Below are 12,923 nucleotides of genomic sequence, written 5' to 3'. Positions count from 1 at the left end.
TTCTAGTTCACCAACAGGCCCCAAATTCCAGGACACAGCTTTATTGAATGCGGAAACTCACGCCTCAGGTGAGAATATCTAACCGAAGAAGTCTAACAACCCATGCGAATACCTGTTCGCGCTTGCAGGTATTTAAATGCTAAAACTCCTTTGCTCGTAGTACGCGAAACTCACATTTCATATGAGGTTCTCCTGCTGCATCTCGCACCTGACGAAGACTGCACGCAGGCAAATATAACAGGAAACTCAATTAAGGGTTAGCTGAACTCAATGGAGAGCGATGAGAAAAAGGGAGATAATAGCACTAATGGTAACCTGAGAGAGATCAACTCTATAGCAGGGAAAACATACACAGCCGTGCTGGGAGGTGACGTAACATCTGGAGATTCAGCTGCGACTGATAGGAAGTAGAGAAGATGGCTATTGACTAAGAGTATTGATATAGGGTGATGAGCAAAGAAGGATAAATATAGAGTAATGTTCTCATGCTGAATGCCAAACCTCATTACCTCTCTTAGCTGCCTTGACTTTATTCTCACGCTTGTAATCACCAGTTTATTGAAACACGTCTGATCTCAATTGCCTGATTATTTATACTATGGAGCAATATCTTTAAACCGAGTTTCGTTTCAATTCCAAATCAAAGGTGCGCCGCGAGCACTCGAGCCAACGCCTCGCTGATGCGCCGACAGCACAACAACATCAATTAATTAGTGTTAGAAACTTCCAGAAGTATCTATATGATTCTTATTTATTTTATTGACGCTAGTGAGAAGTAATTTCGCGAAGTTTCTAGAAATCTGACATCCTGCCAATCACCCTCGCGCATCTCATCCTCCAAGGATCTTCATCCCAAGGCAGAAGTTCATCCCCAAGTTGAGCAAAAACGCATAAGAACAGTCGACAAGACCATTAAAAGCTGTATTCCAAACCAATTCGCCTCTTTCAATCACTCTAAGCACCCTCAATCCATTTTCCAAAATGACTTCCCTTCCCTTTAGCGCTCCGCCCTGGACCGTCCCCGCGGCAGCAAATCTTACATCATCCACTATTTCCGTTCCTGACGGTGAGATTGAGCGGCTCAAGACACTTCTTAAGTTATCACCGATCCCGAAGGCGAATATTTGGAATTCGCGTGAAGATGGCGCTTTTGGCCTTCCCAGAGATACTTTGACGGAATTGGTTGAGTATTGGGCGAATGACTACGATTGGAAGAAATGGGAGGCTACTCTCAATTCGATCCCGCAGTTTGACATCACCGTCATTGATGATGACTCGAAAGATTACAAGATCAACTTCATGGCTCTCTTCTCTAAGAACCCTTCTGCGATCCCTATCCTTTTCCTTCATAGCTGGCCTGGCTCTGTTGTTGAATACCTCCCCATCCTTCAGAAACTCAAATCTGAGTACGATCCTGAATCTCTACCTTATCACATCGTTGTTCCTCACCATATTGGTTTCGGTTTTTCTGATGCACCGCCTCTCGACAAGCCATTTACTCATATCGATAATGCCCGACTCATGTCAAAGATGATGCACTCTTTGTGTTTTGACAAAACGGGGTACATGATCCAGGGAGGCGATCTCGGCGGCTGGACCGCACCTGTCATCGCCAACATTGATCCAGCATGTAAGCTCGTTCATATGAGCATGCTAAACATCTCACCCCCTCCTGGAGAGAACGTCGAAGAGGGCATCATGGCCGGCAGGTATACTTCCGATGAGATGGCAGCATTCGGCAGAATGGCAGACTTTCAAAAGAAAGAAACAGCCTTCATCCAACTCGACGGCACAAAGCCAGCTACAGCAGGCTACATCTTCGGCAGCAACCCCATCGCCCTCCTCGCATGGATCGGCGATAAAATGCACCGCTGGTCCGACGAGACACCCTCCAAAGACCTCATCCTAACAAACATAGCGCTCTACTGGTTCACGGGCTGTTATCCTACCTCTATCTATCTTCACCTCACTGTTCTCGAAGACCATGAGCTCTTGATGAATGCCTGGAAGAGTTTGAAAGTACCGCTTGGACACTCTGCGTTCAAGAAGGAGCTTGTCACGGCGCCGGAGAGATGGATTCAGCAGACGGAGCAGGTGAAGTGGTATAGGATGCATGGCAAGGGTGGACACTTTGCTGCGCTTGAGGAGCCGGATTCACTTTGGAAGGATGTGGAGGATTTCATTGGGGCGTTTTGGGAGAAGTGAAGCGATTCCAGTCATGACGCAGCGCTTGGGAAGGGAACAGGCTACGACAAATGCCGAGTAAAGGTTAGGTCAGATTTGGGTAAGTTTAGCAGAGTTAGTCTAGTTATTCACATTTCTTACGATCTGGTCAGGTCATATGCCATCTGCGGTATTGAGGCAATAGACAAATATACGAGGATATACCATCCCTAGTCTCCAGCCCATCAGGTTAGGTCACGACGATCTCAATACCGCCCACATCACGACTCGGCCCTAAATGCATCCCCCACAATCTCCCACCATTGGCTCTCTTACCAAACATCCCTCCGTTCGCGCCCTCTAATTTGTCCGCATCAAATTCGGCACGCAAGTGCCGGTTTATGGTTACATCAAGGCCCGAGCCACGCGATGCCCCCTGGGGTAAATACCCCAGATGACGATGGCGCCGATCTGCATACCCCGCAGATTTGGAGAAGCGGGCGAATAAGGCTTGGCAACGCCATTTCCCTGAACGGATTTGTCCAACGGAGGAATTTTGTGAATAGTTGCTCCCTTTGGAGAGAGTGTGCGGAATAGGAAGGTGGTTAGTCGCTTCGTCTGATGTTCGTGCGATGGGGTCCGGGGAAAGTATCGGACGAGAGACCTCAGTATGGGGATATCTATATAAAGAGCTGTTATTCTGTGCCGTAATTTCCACTTCTTGTAACTCAGCAGCTCTTCTTTAATCCTCTGTCAAAGACACCTGGCTCTGGTCATCCTTCCTTCTCATAGTCACTTCACAATGCTTCTCCAAAGCGTCTTCGCTCTTGGTCTCGCCACCACCGCTCGTCTTGTCTCAGCAGGACCATGCGACATCTACAAGTCCGGCGGGACACCCTGCATCGCCGCTCATAGCACTACCCGCGCCCTTTTTGACAGCTATACCGGCGGTCTCTACCAGATCAAGCGTGCTTCAGACGGTGCCCTCACCGACATCAAGCCTGTCTCAGCAGGCGGTGTCGCAGCCTCTTCTGCCCAAGACTCCTTCTGCAGCGGCACTACCTGTCTCATCACCATCATCTATGATCAGTCTGGCCGAAGCAACCATTTGACCCAGGCTCCTCCAGGAGGCTTCAACGGCCCTGATGTGAATGGCTACGATAACCTTGCCGCTGCTGATGGTGCACCTGTTACCTTGAACGGCAAGAAGGCCTACGGAGTGTTTATCTCCCCTGGCACCGGCTATCGTAACAACCAAGTTGACGGTTCCGCCACCGGCGATGAACCCGAGGGTATGTATGCTGTTCTCGACGGAACGCATTACAACGGTGCTTGCTGCTTCGACTACGGCAATGCGGAGACCAACAGCAAAGACACTGGTAACGGGCACATGGAAGCTATCTACTTCGGCGACAACACCGTCTGGGGCTCTGGTTCCGGCAGCGGCCCATGGATCATGGCTGATCTTGAAAACGGCCTCTTCTCTGGCCAGGGCGCCAAGCAAAACACTGCCAACCCAAGTATCTCCAACCGTTTCACCAGTGCTGTCGTCAAGGGCAAGCCCGGCACGTGGGCCATTCGTGGTGGAAACGCCGCCTCGGGCTCGCTATCGACTTTCTACAGCGGTGCGCGCCCTGATGGTGGATACAACCCCATGAGCAAAGAGGGAGCAATCATCCTCGGCATTGGCGGTGATAATAGTAATGGAGCCCAGGGAACTTTCTACGAAGGAGTGATGACCAGCGGATACCCTTCTGATGCGACCGAGAACTCGGTGCAGGCCAACATCGTCGCGGCCAAGTACGCCACCACATCTTTGACAAGCGGAACCGCCCTCACCGTCGGATCATCCGTCACCCTCAAAGTCACCACCTCCGGCTACACAGACCGCGTCCTCGCCCACAGCTCCTCCAACGTCAACACCCAAGTGATCTCCAGCTCCAGCTCCAGCGCCCTCAAGAAGTCAGCGAGCTGGACGGTGCGCACTGGTCTCGCCAACAGCGGCTGTGTGTCTTTCGAGTCTAACGATACCCCTGGTAGTTACATTCGACACTCTGGCTTCCAGCTGTACGTTAACAAGAGCGACGGGAGCAAAATCTTTAATGAGGATGCTACGTTCTGCCCGCAGAAGGGTATCAGTGGAACGGGAAGTTCGTTCCGATCGTGGAGCTATCCGACTAGGTACATTCGACACTACAACAACGTTGGGTATGCTGCTTCCAATGGTGGTGTTCATGACTTTGATTCTGCCAACAGCTTTGTCAATGATGTTAGCTTTGTTGTTGCCACTGGCTTTGCCTAGATGGAATCAGGATTTGAAGCAGAAACCGCAGGAAGACTAGTCTGAAAACATGAGGAGTAGATATGGTTTCATTCTTTCTCAATTGATAACTCAATTTACCCAGAAACATGATATAGATCTCGCCGTGCAGTATATGCAGCATATGGTCTTCACTTTGACTCCTCAAGTTCCTTCTTCTCACTATCTCCCAAAAGACCCAGTGCCTCACGACGCGTAGGCGCCGATGCGTCAAAATACGGCTTCTCAGCCAAAGAAGTAACTCGCGTGCCATGTCGCGGTTCTCTTCCACTATAGTCCCAGCTTGCATTATGAATAGTAATACTAAAACCAGTTAGCACATTATATGTCAGTGAATTCTCTGAAGCTTACCGGTTATCCCAAAGGGCAGATGTTCTTGGCGTCCACTTGAATCGGACTTGAATGTCAACGTTTTGCTCGTAAACATCATACAAGTAATTAAGAATGACATCACTCTCCGCCCGATCAAGACCAACAATCCTATCCGTCATCGCACGGTTCACCCAGAGCGCTTTCCAGCCCGTGGCGGGATGAACACGAACGATAGGATGAATGCGCTCAATGTACTTTGGTCCTTGTTCGGGATGATCACGGTCAAGATAGGGATGAGCAGAGCGGTAAACAGCCTCGCGGCCATCAATGATCTTGCGGAACTCTGGGGAGAGCTTCTCATATGCAGCGTAGCCAGATGCCCAGAGGGTATCGCCACCAACAGATGGGATAGTATCATTGTGGAGATGTGTGATACCCGCTGGTTGCTTCTCGTGGACGAGATCTGTGTGCCAGCGCGATGCACCGCCTGGTTGACGGAAACTCGCTGGGCGCTCTTGAGCCATGAGATCGGGCCAGAGGACGGTTACACCTGGGACGCCAGGGACATGAGGGACTTGGGGCTATGTCTCGTGAGCATCTGTCATGAAGAAGATCAAATGCATGACTTACGTGAATCTCAACCTCACCGTACCACTCCCCAAGCTCCTTCTGCTGCTGCGGCGAAAGATCCTGATCTCTAAAAAACACCACACTCCTCTCCGCAATAAGCAGCGCAAGTTCATCTCTCTGCTGATTAGTAAGATCTTTCAACTGCAGACCTTCAATCTCCGTTCCGATGTAAGCAGTCAGATCAGTGACCTTTGTCGCAGCGGACAGAAGGCTCTTCTTTGACTTGTCAGCTCGGGCACCTGCGTCGATATGATCGCGGGGCTTGTCTCGAATCTTGTAGACATCATCGAGATACAGAGGGCGAGAAGGGCGGTAGGGATAGCCTTTGGAGATGTCTATGCCTGATTTCTCGAGACGCTGTTTGGCTGCGTCGGGGATCTTGAGGGTGTCTTTGATGGGTTCTGCGACATCTTTGATGCTTGGGTCGATTGGGGCTGGAACCATCTTGAATGAATGGATTGGTATCTTATTATATAATGTTTTAATTGTGAAATATTCATTTAAACTTTTGGAATTCTAGAAGCGCGTAGCATCCTGATATACAAAGATCGTCCCCTCAATACCGTTACAGCGACCCCGACTTGGCCAGTCACGCCATGATGGCACACAATGACCAAGACTTACTGCGACAAACCTCATTGGCCAACGCTCGACATGCGATATGCAAAGTGATTGCAACATTAATAGTTATCCAATACATTTATCAAGATATTGCGCGATCGAATGATCTTGGCTCAAATCGGAAATAACAGCACCTCGTTTGCGAGTTGATGGTGTCGTGTAATTGAGGATTTGTAAGACTCGGACGAGATATCAACCCCTCACTCCGTTATGCTGCTGACGAATAACGGTTGGAGTCGCCGTCTGCCCGCTGTTTATAGCCAAAAAGAGATATGTCGGTTTTGCAGTTGCTCGTTGTTCGTTCCGTTCGTTGAACTAGTCTGTCGATCGCGCTGCAGTGTATAGTGTTACATACGGACAGAAGACGGAAAACCCGTTTATAAGCAAAATAGAGATTCATATTAGATATCTTTCCTATACTTCAAGCCCCTACAACTTTGCGCGAGGAACAGCAGCAAGCTCTTGGCTCTCACTACTCCTCCAAACAGCCGCTGCCTTGGGTTTACTATCCTTCCACTGCCACTTCGCCTGACTCTGCCTCTCCTCCACAAGCAACTTATGCACAAACTCTCCAAAGATGGGCAACATCTTGAACCCATGTCCACTATCACCACTCAACACCGCCAAAGTCGCATTCGTACCAGGAACATAGTCGATAATAAAATCCGAATCATCCGTGTCAGCGAACCAGCACAGATGCTGATCAATCAGAGGTCTGTTTGCTAGTTGCGGGAATACTTCTTTGAGAAGAAGACGGATGTGCGTTTCGTCCTCGAGAGGCATGAATTGTGAATCTTCTAGCGAGGGAAAGGGGATCGAGAGACCGTCTTTTGAGAAGGCGTAGTTTGTGAATGCACCGCCCATGTGGCAGAATTTGAGTTTCTTGGTTTTTAGGTCGGGTTCGAAGAAGAAAGCGAGGTCGCGCACGTTGGTGACGGGAATGCCCTTGAGTTCGACTGCTTCTTTGTCCGTGAGTTGTATGTGTGCGACACCCCATGCTCGACCGGTCATTTGTTTTCCGATGCGTGGAAGGATGTTGGCGGCGTCGGCGCCTAGAGCGACGATGGTCTTGTCTGCTGAGTGGATGGTGCCGCCACGTGTCCTGGCACCTATACACTTGGTCCCCTCTCGGCTCGACGCATAGAGTAATGACTCAACTTCGCCATCTTTGTTTCCAAGATGAAACTTGACACCGAGTTTGACGCACTGCTCGTACACGGCTCTCAAAGCATTGGCGGAGTGGCCGTATCCAGCGAGCTTGTTGTGATATCCGGTGAAGCCGGTCAATGGACCGCTGAACTTGGGGACGAGCTTCTTGATCTCCTCGCTGCTGTTCACGCGGACGGTTTGGCCATTGAAAGCTGGGTTCTTTTGGAGTGATTGAAAGTAGCTCTCCACTGCGCCCTTTGTGTTCTGTGCGGCTTTGCCAGATGTGACGTTGAGAAAGCCGGTTTGGTGATAATGAGGAGAATAGAGGGGATCAGATTGCCATTTTCGAATCGCGTCCTAAAGTTATTGTAAGTCAAAGGTTCGCATCCATGGGTTAAGACGGCTGCTTACGAGAGCTAATTGAGTGTAGAAGTCATCAGCGTACTCAGCACGGATGACCTTGTTCAGATCATAAGCAGCGGAGAAGCGGCTCGGTACATCGACATCTTTCTCAAGAATTTTGATGTTCTTGTAACCCTTTTGAGCGAGCTCAAATGCCGTCGCTAGGCCGAAACAGCCGCCTCCGAGAATGAGGATCGATTGATTTGTGTTTTCTGTTGACATTTTGCTAGCTTGTGAAGGTTTGCCGGCGGGGATGAGGCGGGTTCCTATCCCGGTGAATGGTCGAGCGACTACAAACCCCAAACTTGAATGCAGAAGTAATTATAATTATAGAATAGAGTAAAAAGACGAGGAAAAGATGAAGGACGGGTAAGACTGCGTTTAAAACATCCAAGCCATGAAATGTTCTGGAAGACGTGCATCGGGTCGTTATCCGATATCGCCAGACAAACATCACGGCATCATCTGGTTGGATAAGATAACGAATTTTGGAGACGAGACTCCTCACGAGGACCACAGAACTCGTTAGCGTAGCCGCCGCAAAGATACACCGGCCGCCACCAAAAGATAACTCAACCTCCACTTTCTTCCCCGCTTCATCGGTGTCTACCCCGGATTATGGAGTATCATGTGGTTGGTCTTGATATGGCATTGAGATGCTACACCGGTAGAGGGAGTGCTGTAACATTTGGGCTTTTGGTGGCCTCAAAGATATGTTGTGACAAGTGAGAAATTGGTTCATGCTACAGGTTGGTCGACACGGTCGAGGCGTTATCTTTCGCTAATTGCTACGTGCTGACCGAACATTTCACCGCATGCAATGTAGGCTCGAAATAGACAGAGCTTACGCATTCGGAAATTCTTGTAACCTACGGTTCGTCTTCTGCGGTTTCGCTGCCGAGAGCCGGTCAGGAGCCAATGTTAGAAACCGTACCTAGCATCACGGAAGCCATCCCGAGCAGTCGCCGCTCGGCCCCACCGGAGCATGATGCCTTCACCTCCATCGTACCATACTAATCGCCAGCGTGTAAACTTTGTTCCAATCATTTACATAATGCCGTCAAATCTCGACCTCCGTCTTTCGATCAATGTCCAAACACCGGCGTCTACATCTCGGACCTCGCCGATGCTTGCTTGCTCCCGGGTAATGAGGCTCATGCTTCAACAATGCCATACCTCAGCAGCCCCAACGAAGCACCAAGCAGAATCGCCAACGGCGGTGCGACACCAAAATAACGTCCTCCCACAAAAGCCGTTGCAGTGACAACAACCCACCAAGGATCATCAGCCAAACTCTTTCCAGACTGGAAGCCCTGATCTATATATCCAACCTGCCAAATCCTATAGACAGCCGTGTAGATCAATCCAACAGCACCAGCATTAATTCCTCGCACAGCAGACTTGACCCAGCGACGACTCCTCAGAACTCCCCATACACCCATTGTTCCATGGACGAGAACCATGCCTGGGACAAAGATACCGAGGTAAGCAATTAGCGCTCCTGCAATAGCAGGATATCCATTGTTCGCAGCTGTAAGACCACCAAGGAACACAGCAAAGTTAAAGTTTGGCCCTGGGAACGCCTGCACAATAGCGAGACCGATCAGGAAATCACGCGGTGAAACCCATCCCTCGGCAACGACGTACTCTCGAAGAAGAGGAATTACCACGGGACCCCCGCCAAAGATGATCGTTCCAGCTAGATAGAGGTTGGCGAAAAGTTTGTAGAGCAGAGGAGTAGTCGGGAGCGTTCCGCGTAGGACGAGAACGACGATGAATGAGAGGAGGAAGACGGCGATGATGGCTGTTCCGGACTTCCATGAGAAGTTGAGGCGATATTCCTGCGGAACGACACGTGGTTCATCCTCTCGGGGGGCAGACTCAGCTGCCTCAGCAAGGGCAACTCTCGAGTCATTGGCATTGCCGTCCGTTCCATTTTCAGCGCCTTGAATATTCTCACTCTCCGTAACTCTTCCCCTCCTCATCCTTAGAAGACCATTCTTCACAGCGCGGACCGGACGATGCAGCCAGCGGAAATCATACACAATAGTACAGCATCCACCCGCAACAATGAGAACCGGGAAATACCAGAGGGCGTTGTACAGTATTCCAGCCATGGCAGTGATTGAGAGAACAAGCCTCGTAGCCTGATCTGTGATAGCCTTGTCGGAGAGTTCGACGGCTGCTAGGGCGATGATACCAACAGTCGCTGCATTTAAACCCGAAAGAAGGGCGTATACCGCGCGAGGTAGGGTATCTCCGATGTTGGATACACCAAAGGAAAGTCCAAACATGCCTAGAAAACCGGGTAAACTGTTTTGGTCAGCCGCGTCGTCTTGGATACATCACACGCGTCATACCTCCAAATGAAAAATGCCAGAATAGCTTCGAACAGTCCACCATGGATCAAATTGATACAGTAAAGCATTTTCGTACTGGCAGGGCCAGAGAGCGCCTGTGAGACGCTGAAGAGCTCCTGGAACTAACGATCGCTGTTAATCGGCTGTGATGGTTTGGAAGGTAGTGCAAACGTACAATCTGCTCATCGATCCATTGCAATTTCGTAACAAACTTGTCGTGAAACTTCGCTCGTTAGCCATGCTGTAAAATCAGCTTTGAGAGGTTGCTTACGATCTTGAAGTGCACGGGCGGTCCGCCGAATGCAGTGAAGCCGAGATGCCAATTGACCTTGAGTGTCTGCAGCCCGCGATCTGCGGCTCTACGCACCGCGTTTTCCCAGCCGCCGACAACCATCTTGAGGTTCTTGACGTATCATAAGAGACTCAATTGATGTATTTTGAGGATGCAAGGAGATAAGTGACTCACGTAATGGAGATTTAAGCTTCATCTTAAATCCCGGCGGTCACGTCATTGGATCTAAATCTCTTTCATCGCTTGGCTGCGATTGACCAATTATCGCGCAGGTGTGCCAGATACCTGCCTGTTCTCTCACCGTGATAATAATTGACATTTTATTCTTGCCAGTGTCTATAATTTCTTTTTTAATTGTTAATGTTAGCTTCCTTGGCGGTGGTTAGCCAATGGTGAGATACTAATCGCGCACGTGGCTGGAGGGTTTCTGTCGATGTATAAGTTCGCCCTCTGTTTCCATATCCTCATGCATTATCATGATCAAGATAAATTGAAAATGAAAACAGTATCACATCCATCAAAACATTGTCCCTATAAAATTCCCCTATGAATTCTTCAAATTCGTTAACGTCTCTTCATACTAACCGAAATCTCTCTATCGACACCCCTCTCTCCTTTAACCTATGCTCTGACATTCGTGGATCGTAAATTCTTTCGTTCTCCATGTATTCCTCATATTCACACTTGCGTACCCAAAAAGGAACGGATTCCCCACCCATCTCAGCTGCAAACTCCTTATACCCAATGGGCAATGGAACCCCTTCAAGTCGTGGATCTGAGAAACGGAGAGGCTCGCCCTCTCTCCAAAACGCATAATACTGTGTGTCGACAGACCACAATTTCTCCCAGCCGCGGAAGTCATCCCCTAGTAAGGCTTGGCCGTCAGAAAACCCCGGGTGATAGCATGGTCCAACGACCTTGTAGAAACCATCTTCAGGCTGAGGACGGAGAACCAAGTTGCTGGACAGGCCGAGAAGAGTTACTATTATGTCTCCGTCGCAGCTGCTTGGAGGGACGCACGCGAGGGTCCCACGGCGCGTCCTTGTGCAAGCGGTTACCGTCTCATTGTTATGACCATATGGAATGTTGTGATAATCGTCCGCGATGGCGCGGCCTGTAATCCACTGACGTATCATCCACCGTCCAATCTCCAGAGATATTCTGCTCCAAGAGGGAGGACCTTCAGTTCTTGCTGTACTGTGCTCCCAGAGCTTACCAAACGTCATCAGGTTTATCAACTCGTCGAGGCATTTATCGTCTTGATGAAAATCCTCATTCCCTGTGATATCTCGAAACACCTTGAGGACATTGGCGACATAGTCCTCTACTGCTTCAAACTTTGCTCTCGGGGGCATATCCATTACACTGTTGCAGATTCCATCACAAGAAACGCCCGCAACCTCCAACACTCCAGGCTTTATATATCTCGCTGATGCGGCGGATCTTGCACCTGCGTTGCTCAAGAGCTGCATGAGGCACAGCGGCTTCTGTAGGTCCACCGCCCAGCTGGGAGATATCATCGAGTTACAGAGCTCCAGGAACTGGAGATTTCGTCTCTGCTTCATGTAAGTGATAGAAGCTGAAGCCATGATTTGCCTGGCAGACTTTGTGTAGTCTACACGGATCGATTGGGCAGTCTCAGGCTCGAGAAACCCTCGAAGCGCATAGAGTTTATCCCGAATATCAGAGCATTCATATAACCTCGTCAAAAATAATAGAGAAACCCAGTCATTGCAGTCCCTTCCCAACTGCTGAGCAAACCTACAACTCGAAGCGTTGGCACAAAAAACCTTGATATTTGCTCTATGCCTGGCCAGATCAACAAAGCACGGTTGTGATACTGATCCTTTGTTGAAACATATGAACATGGCCGCTTCAATAAACCTGGTCCACAGTATCTCATCGTTGCCCAACCTCACAATCGATGTCTCTTGATTTGCCAAGGCTATTTCCTGATGAGTCCAAAGCCGCCGGAACCAGTTCAAGTCCAGCAGCTGCTCGAATGCAAGCCACTGGTCCTGGGTAAGCGGAAGATGCTCACCGTAATCGATCTCCTGCCGGCTTGCGTTCTTTGTTGGGGCAAAGATTTCTCTATACGAGGTAAGATCTATGGCTAAAGGCGAGAGTTGGCTTCTCACCCAACGTAGAGTCTCTATGGCTGTAGAGCTCCAGGGCGCTGCAGGACCTAGCCATACAATGACTCTTCGGGCAGATTGATATACATCTGCCATGCGCTGAACCTGAGCAGAGCGCTCTGCGACGTCCTTTTGATTGATGCAGATGGAGTCGCACCACAGTAGCCGCTTACGGTCGGGGTATCGTAGTGCCCGCAAAGCGGAGGCCAGATTAGGTCCAATATCAAGATACCCAGAGTGAAGAATACCAAAGGCTGAAAGGATGAACTTCCGGTAGCTGGAGCCGTCCGGCTCTGGCGCTGGATGTGCGTGTTCTTTAGGTTTTCGCCATTTTGTCTTGAGTTTGATGGGTTGAGGATGAGACTGATCGCCCCAGAAGTAAGATAGGGCTTCGTAATCTGGGACATCCTCGTCTTCGGGCGACAATCTCCTCTGTAAGAGGGTCCCAGTGAGGGGATCTTGTGACAAACCGGAGTGCAGGACCAGAAGCCGCAGCTCCAAGGGGAGTAATGGAGGATATTGGAATGGTGGCATTTTTG

The 12,923-nt window shown here is 49.7% G+C and overlaps 5 protein-coding genes across 5 annotated transcripts; 2 read left to right on the top strand and 3 right to left on the bottom strand.

The window, feature by feature from the left end:
* Window positions 1-981: 981 nt before the first annotated feature.
* On the top strand, window positions 982-2,205 carry FTJAE_7994 (epoxide hydrolase; the record flags this gene model as incomplete). Its single annotated transcript, XM_037354763.1, has 1 exon — window positions 982-2,205. One exon carries the CDS (start codon window positions 982-984, stop codon window positions 2,203-2,205), a length of 1,224 nt encoding a protein of 407 aa, XP_037204934.1.
* A 760-nt stretch (window positions 2,206-2,965) lies between these two features.
* On the top strand, window positions 2,966-4,465 carry FTJAE_7993 (alpha-n-arabinofuranosidase B; the record flags this gene model as incomplete). The annotated part of the gene is made up of 1 exon (XM_037354762.1): window positions 2,966-4,465. The coding sequence occupies one exon, from the start codon at window positions 2,966-2,968 to the stop codon at window positions 4,463-4,465; it is 1,500 nt and encodes a 499-aa protein (XP_037204933.1).
* A 149-nt stretch (window positions 4,466-4,614) lies between these two features.
* Window positions 4,615-5,869, bottom strand: FTJAE_7992 (alpha-ketoglutarate-dependent sulfonate dioxygenase; the record flags this gene model as incomplete). Its single annotated transcript, XM_037354761.1, has 3 exons — window positions 4,615-4,786; window positions 4,835-5,376; window positions 5,426-5,869. 3 exons carry the CDS (start codon window positions 5,867-5,869, stop codon window positions 4,615-4,617), a joined length of 1,158 nt encoding a protein of 385 aa, XP_037204932.1.
* Window positions 5,870-6,475: 606 nt separating this feature from the next.
* On the bottom strand, window positions 6,476-7,819 carry FTJAE_7991 (fructosyl amino acid oxidase; the record flags this gene model as incomplete). The annotated part of the gene is made up of 2 exons (XM_037354760.1): window positions 6,476-7,552; window positions 7,607-7,819. 2 exons carry the CDS (start codon window positions 7,817-7,819, stop codon window positions 6,476-6,478), a joined length of 1,290 nt encoding a protein of 429 aa, XP_037204931.1.
* A 932-nt stretch (window positions 7,820-8,751) lies between these two features.
* Window positions 8,752-12,918, bottom strand: FTJAE_7990 (chromate transport; the record flags this gene model as incomplete). The annotated part of the gene is made up of 5 exons (XM_037354759.1): window positions 8,752-9,910; window positions 9,958-10,079; window positions 10,133-10,180; window positions 10,229-10,360; window positions 10,942-12,918. The coding sequence occupies 5 exons, from the start codon at window positions 12,916-12,918 to the stop codon at window positions 8,752-8,754; spliced, it is 3,438 nt and encodes a 1,145-aa protein (XP_037204930.1).
* Window positions 12,919-12,923: the final 5 nt, after the last annotated feature.

The sequence above is a fragment of the Fusarium tjaetaba genome (genome assembly GCF_013396195.1).
Source record: "Fusarium tjaetaba strain NRRL 66243 chromosome Unknown NRRL66243_c0000165, whole genome shotgun sequence".
In the NCBI taxonomy this organism is placed as follows: Eukaryota; Fungi; Ascomycota; class Sordariomycetes; order Hypocreales; family Nectriaceae; genus Fusarium; species Fusarium tjaetaba.
The sequence above is the reverse complement of the archived record's forward strand: the minus strand, read 5'-3'. Positions and strand labels throughout refer to the sequence as shown.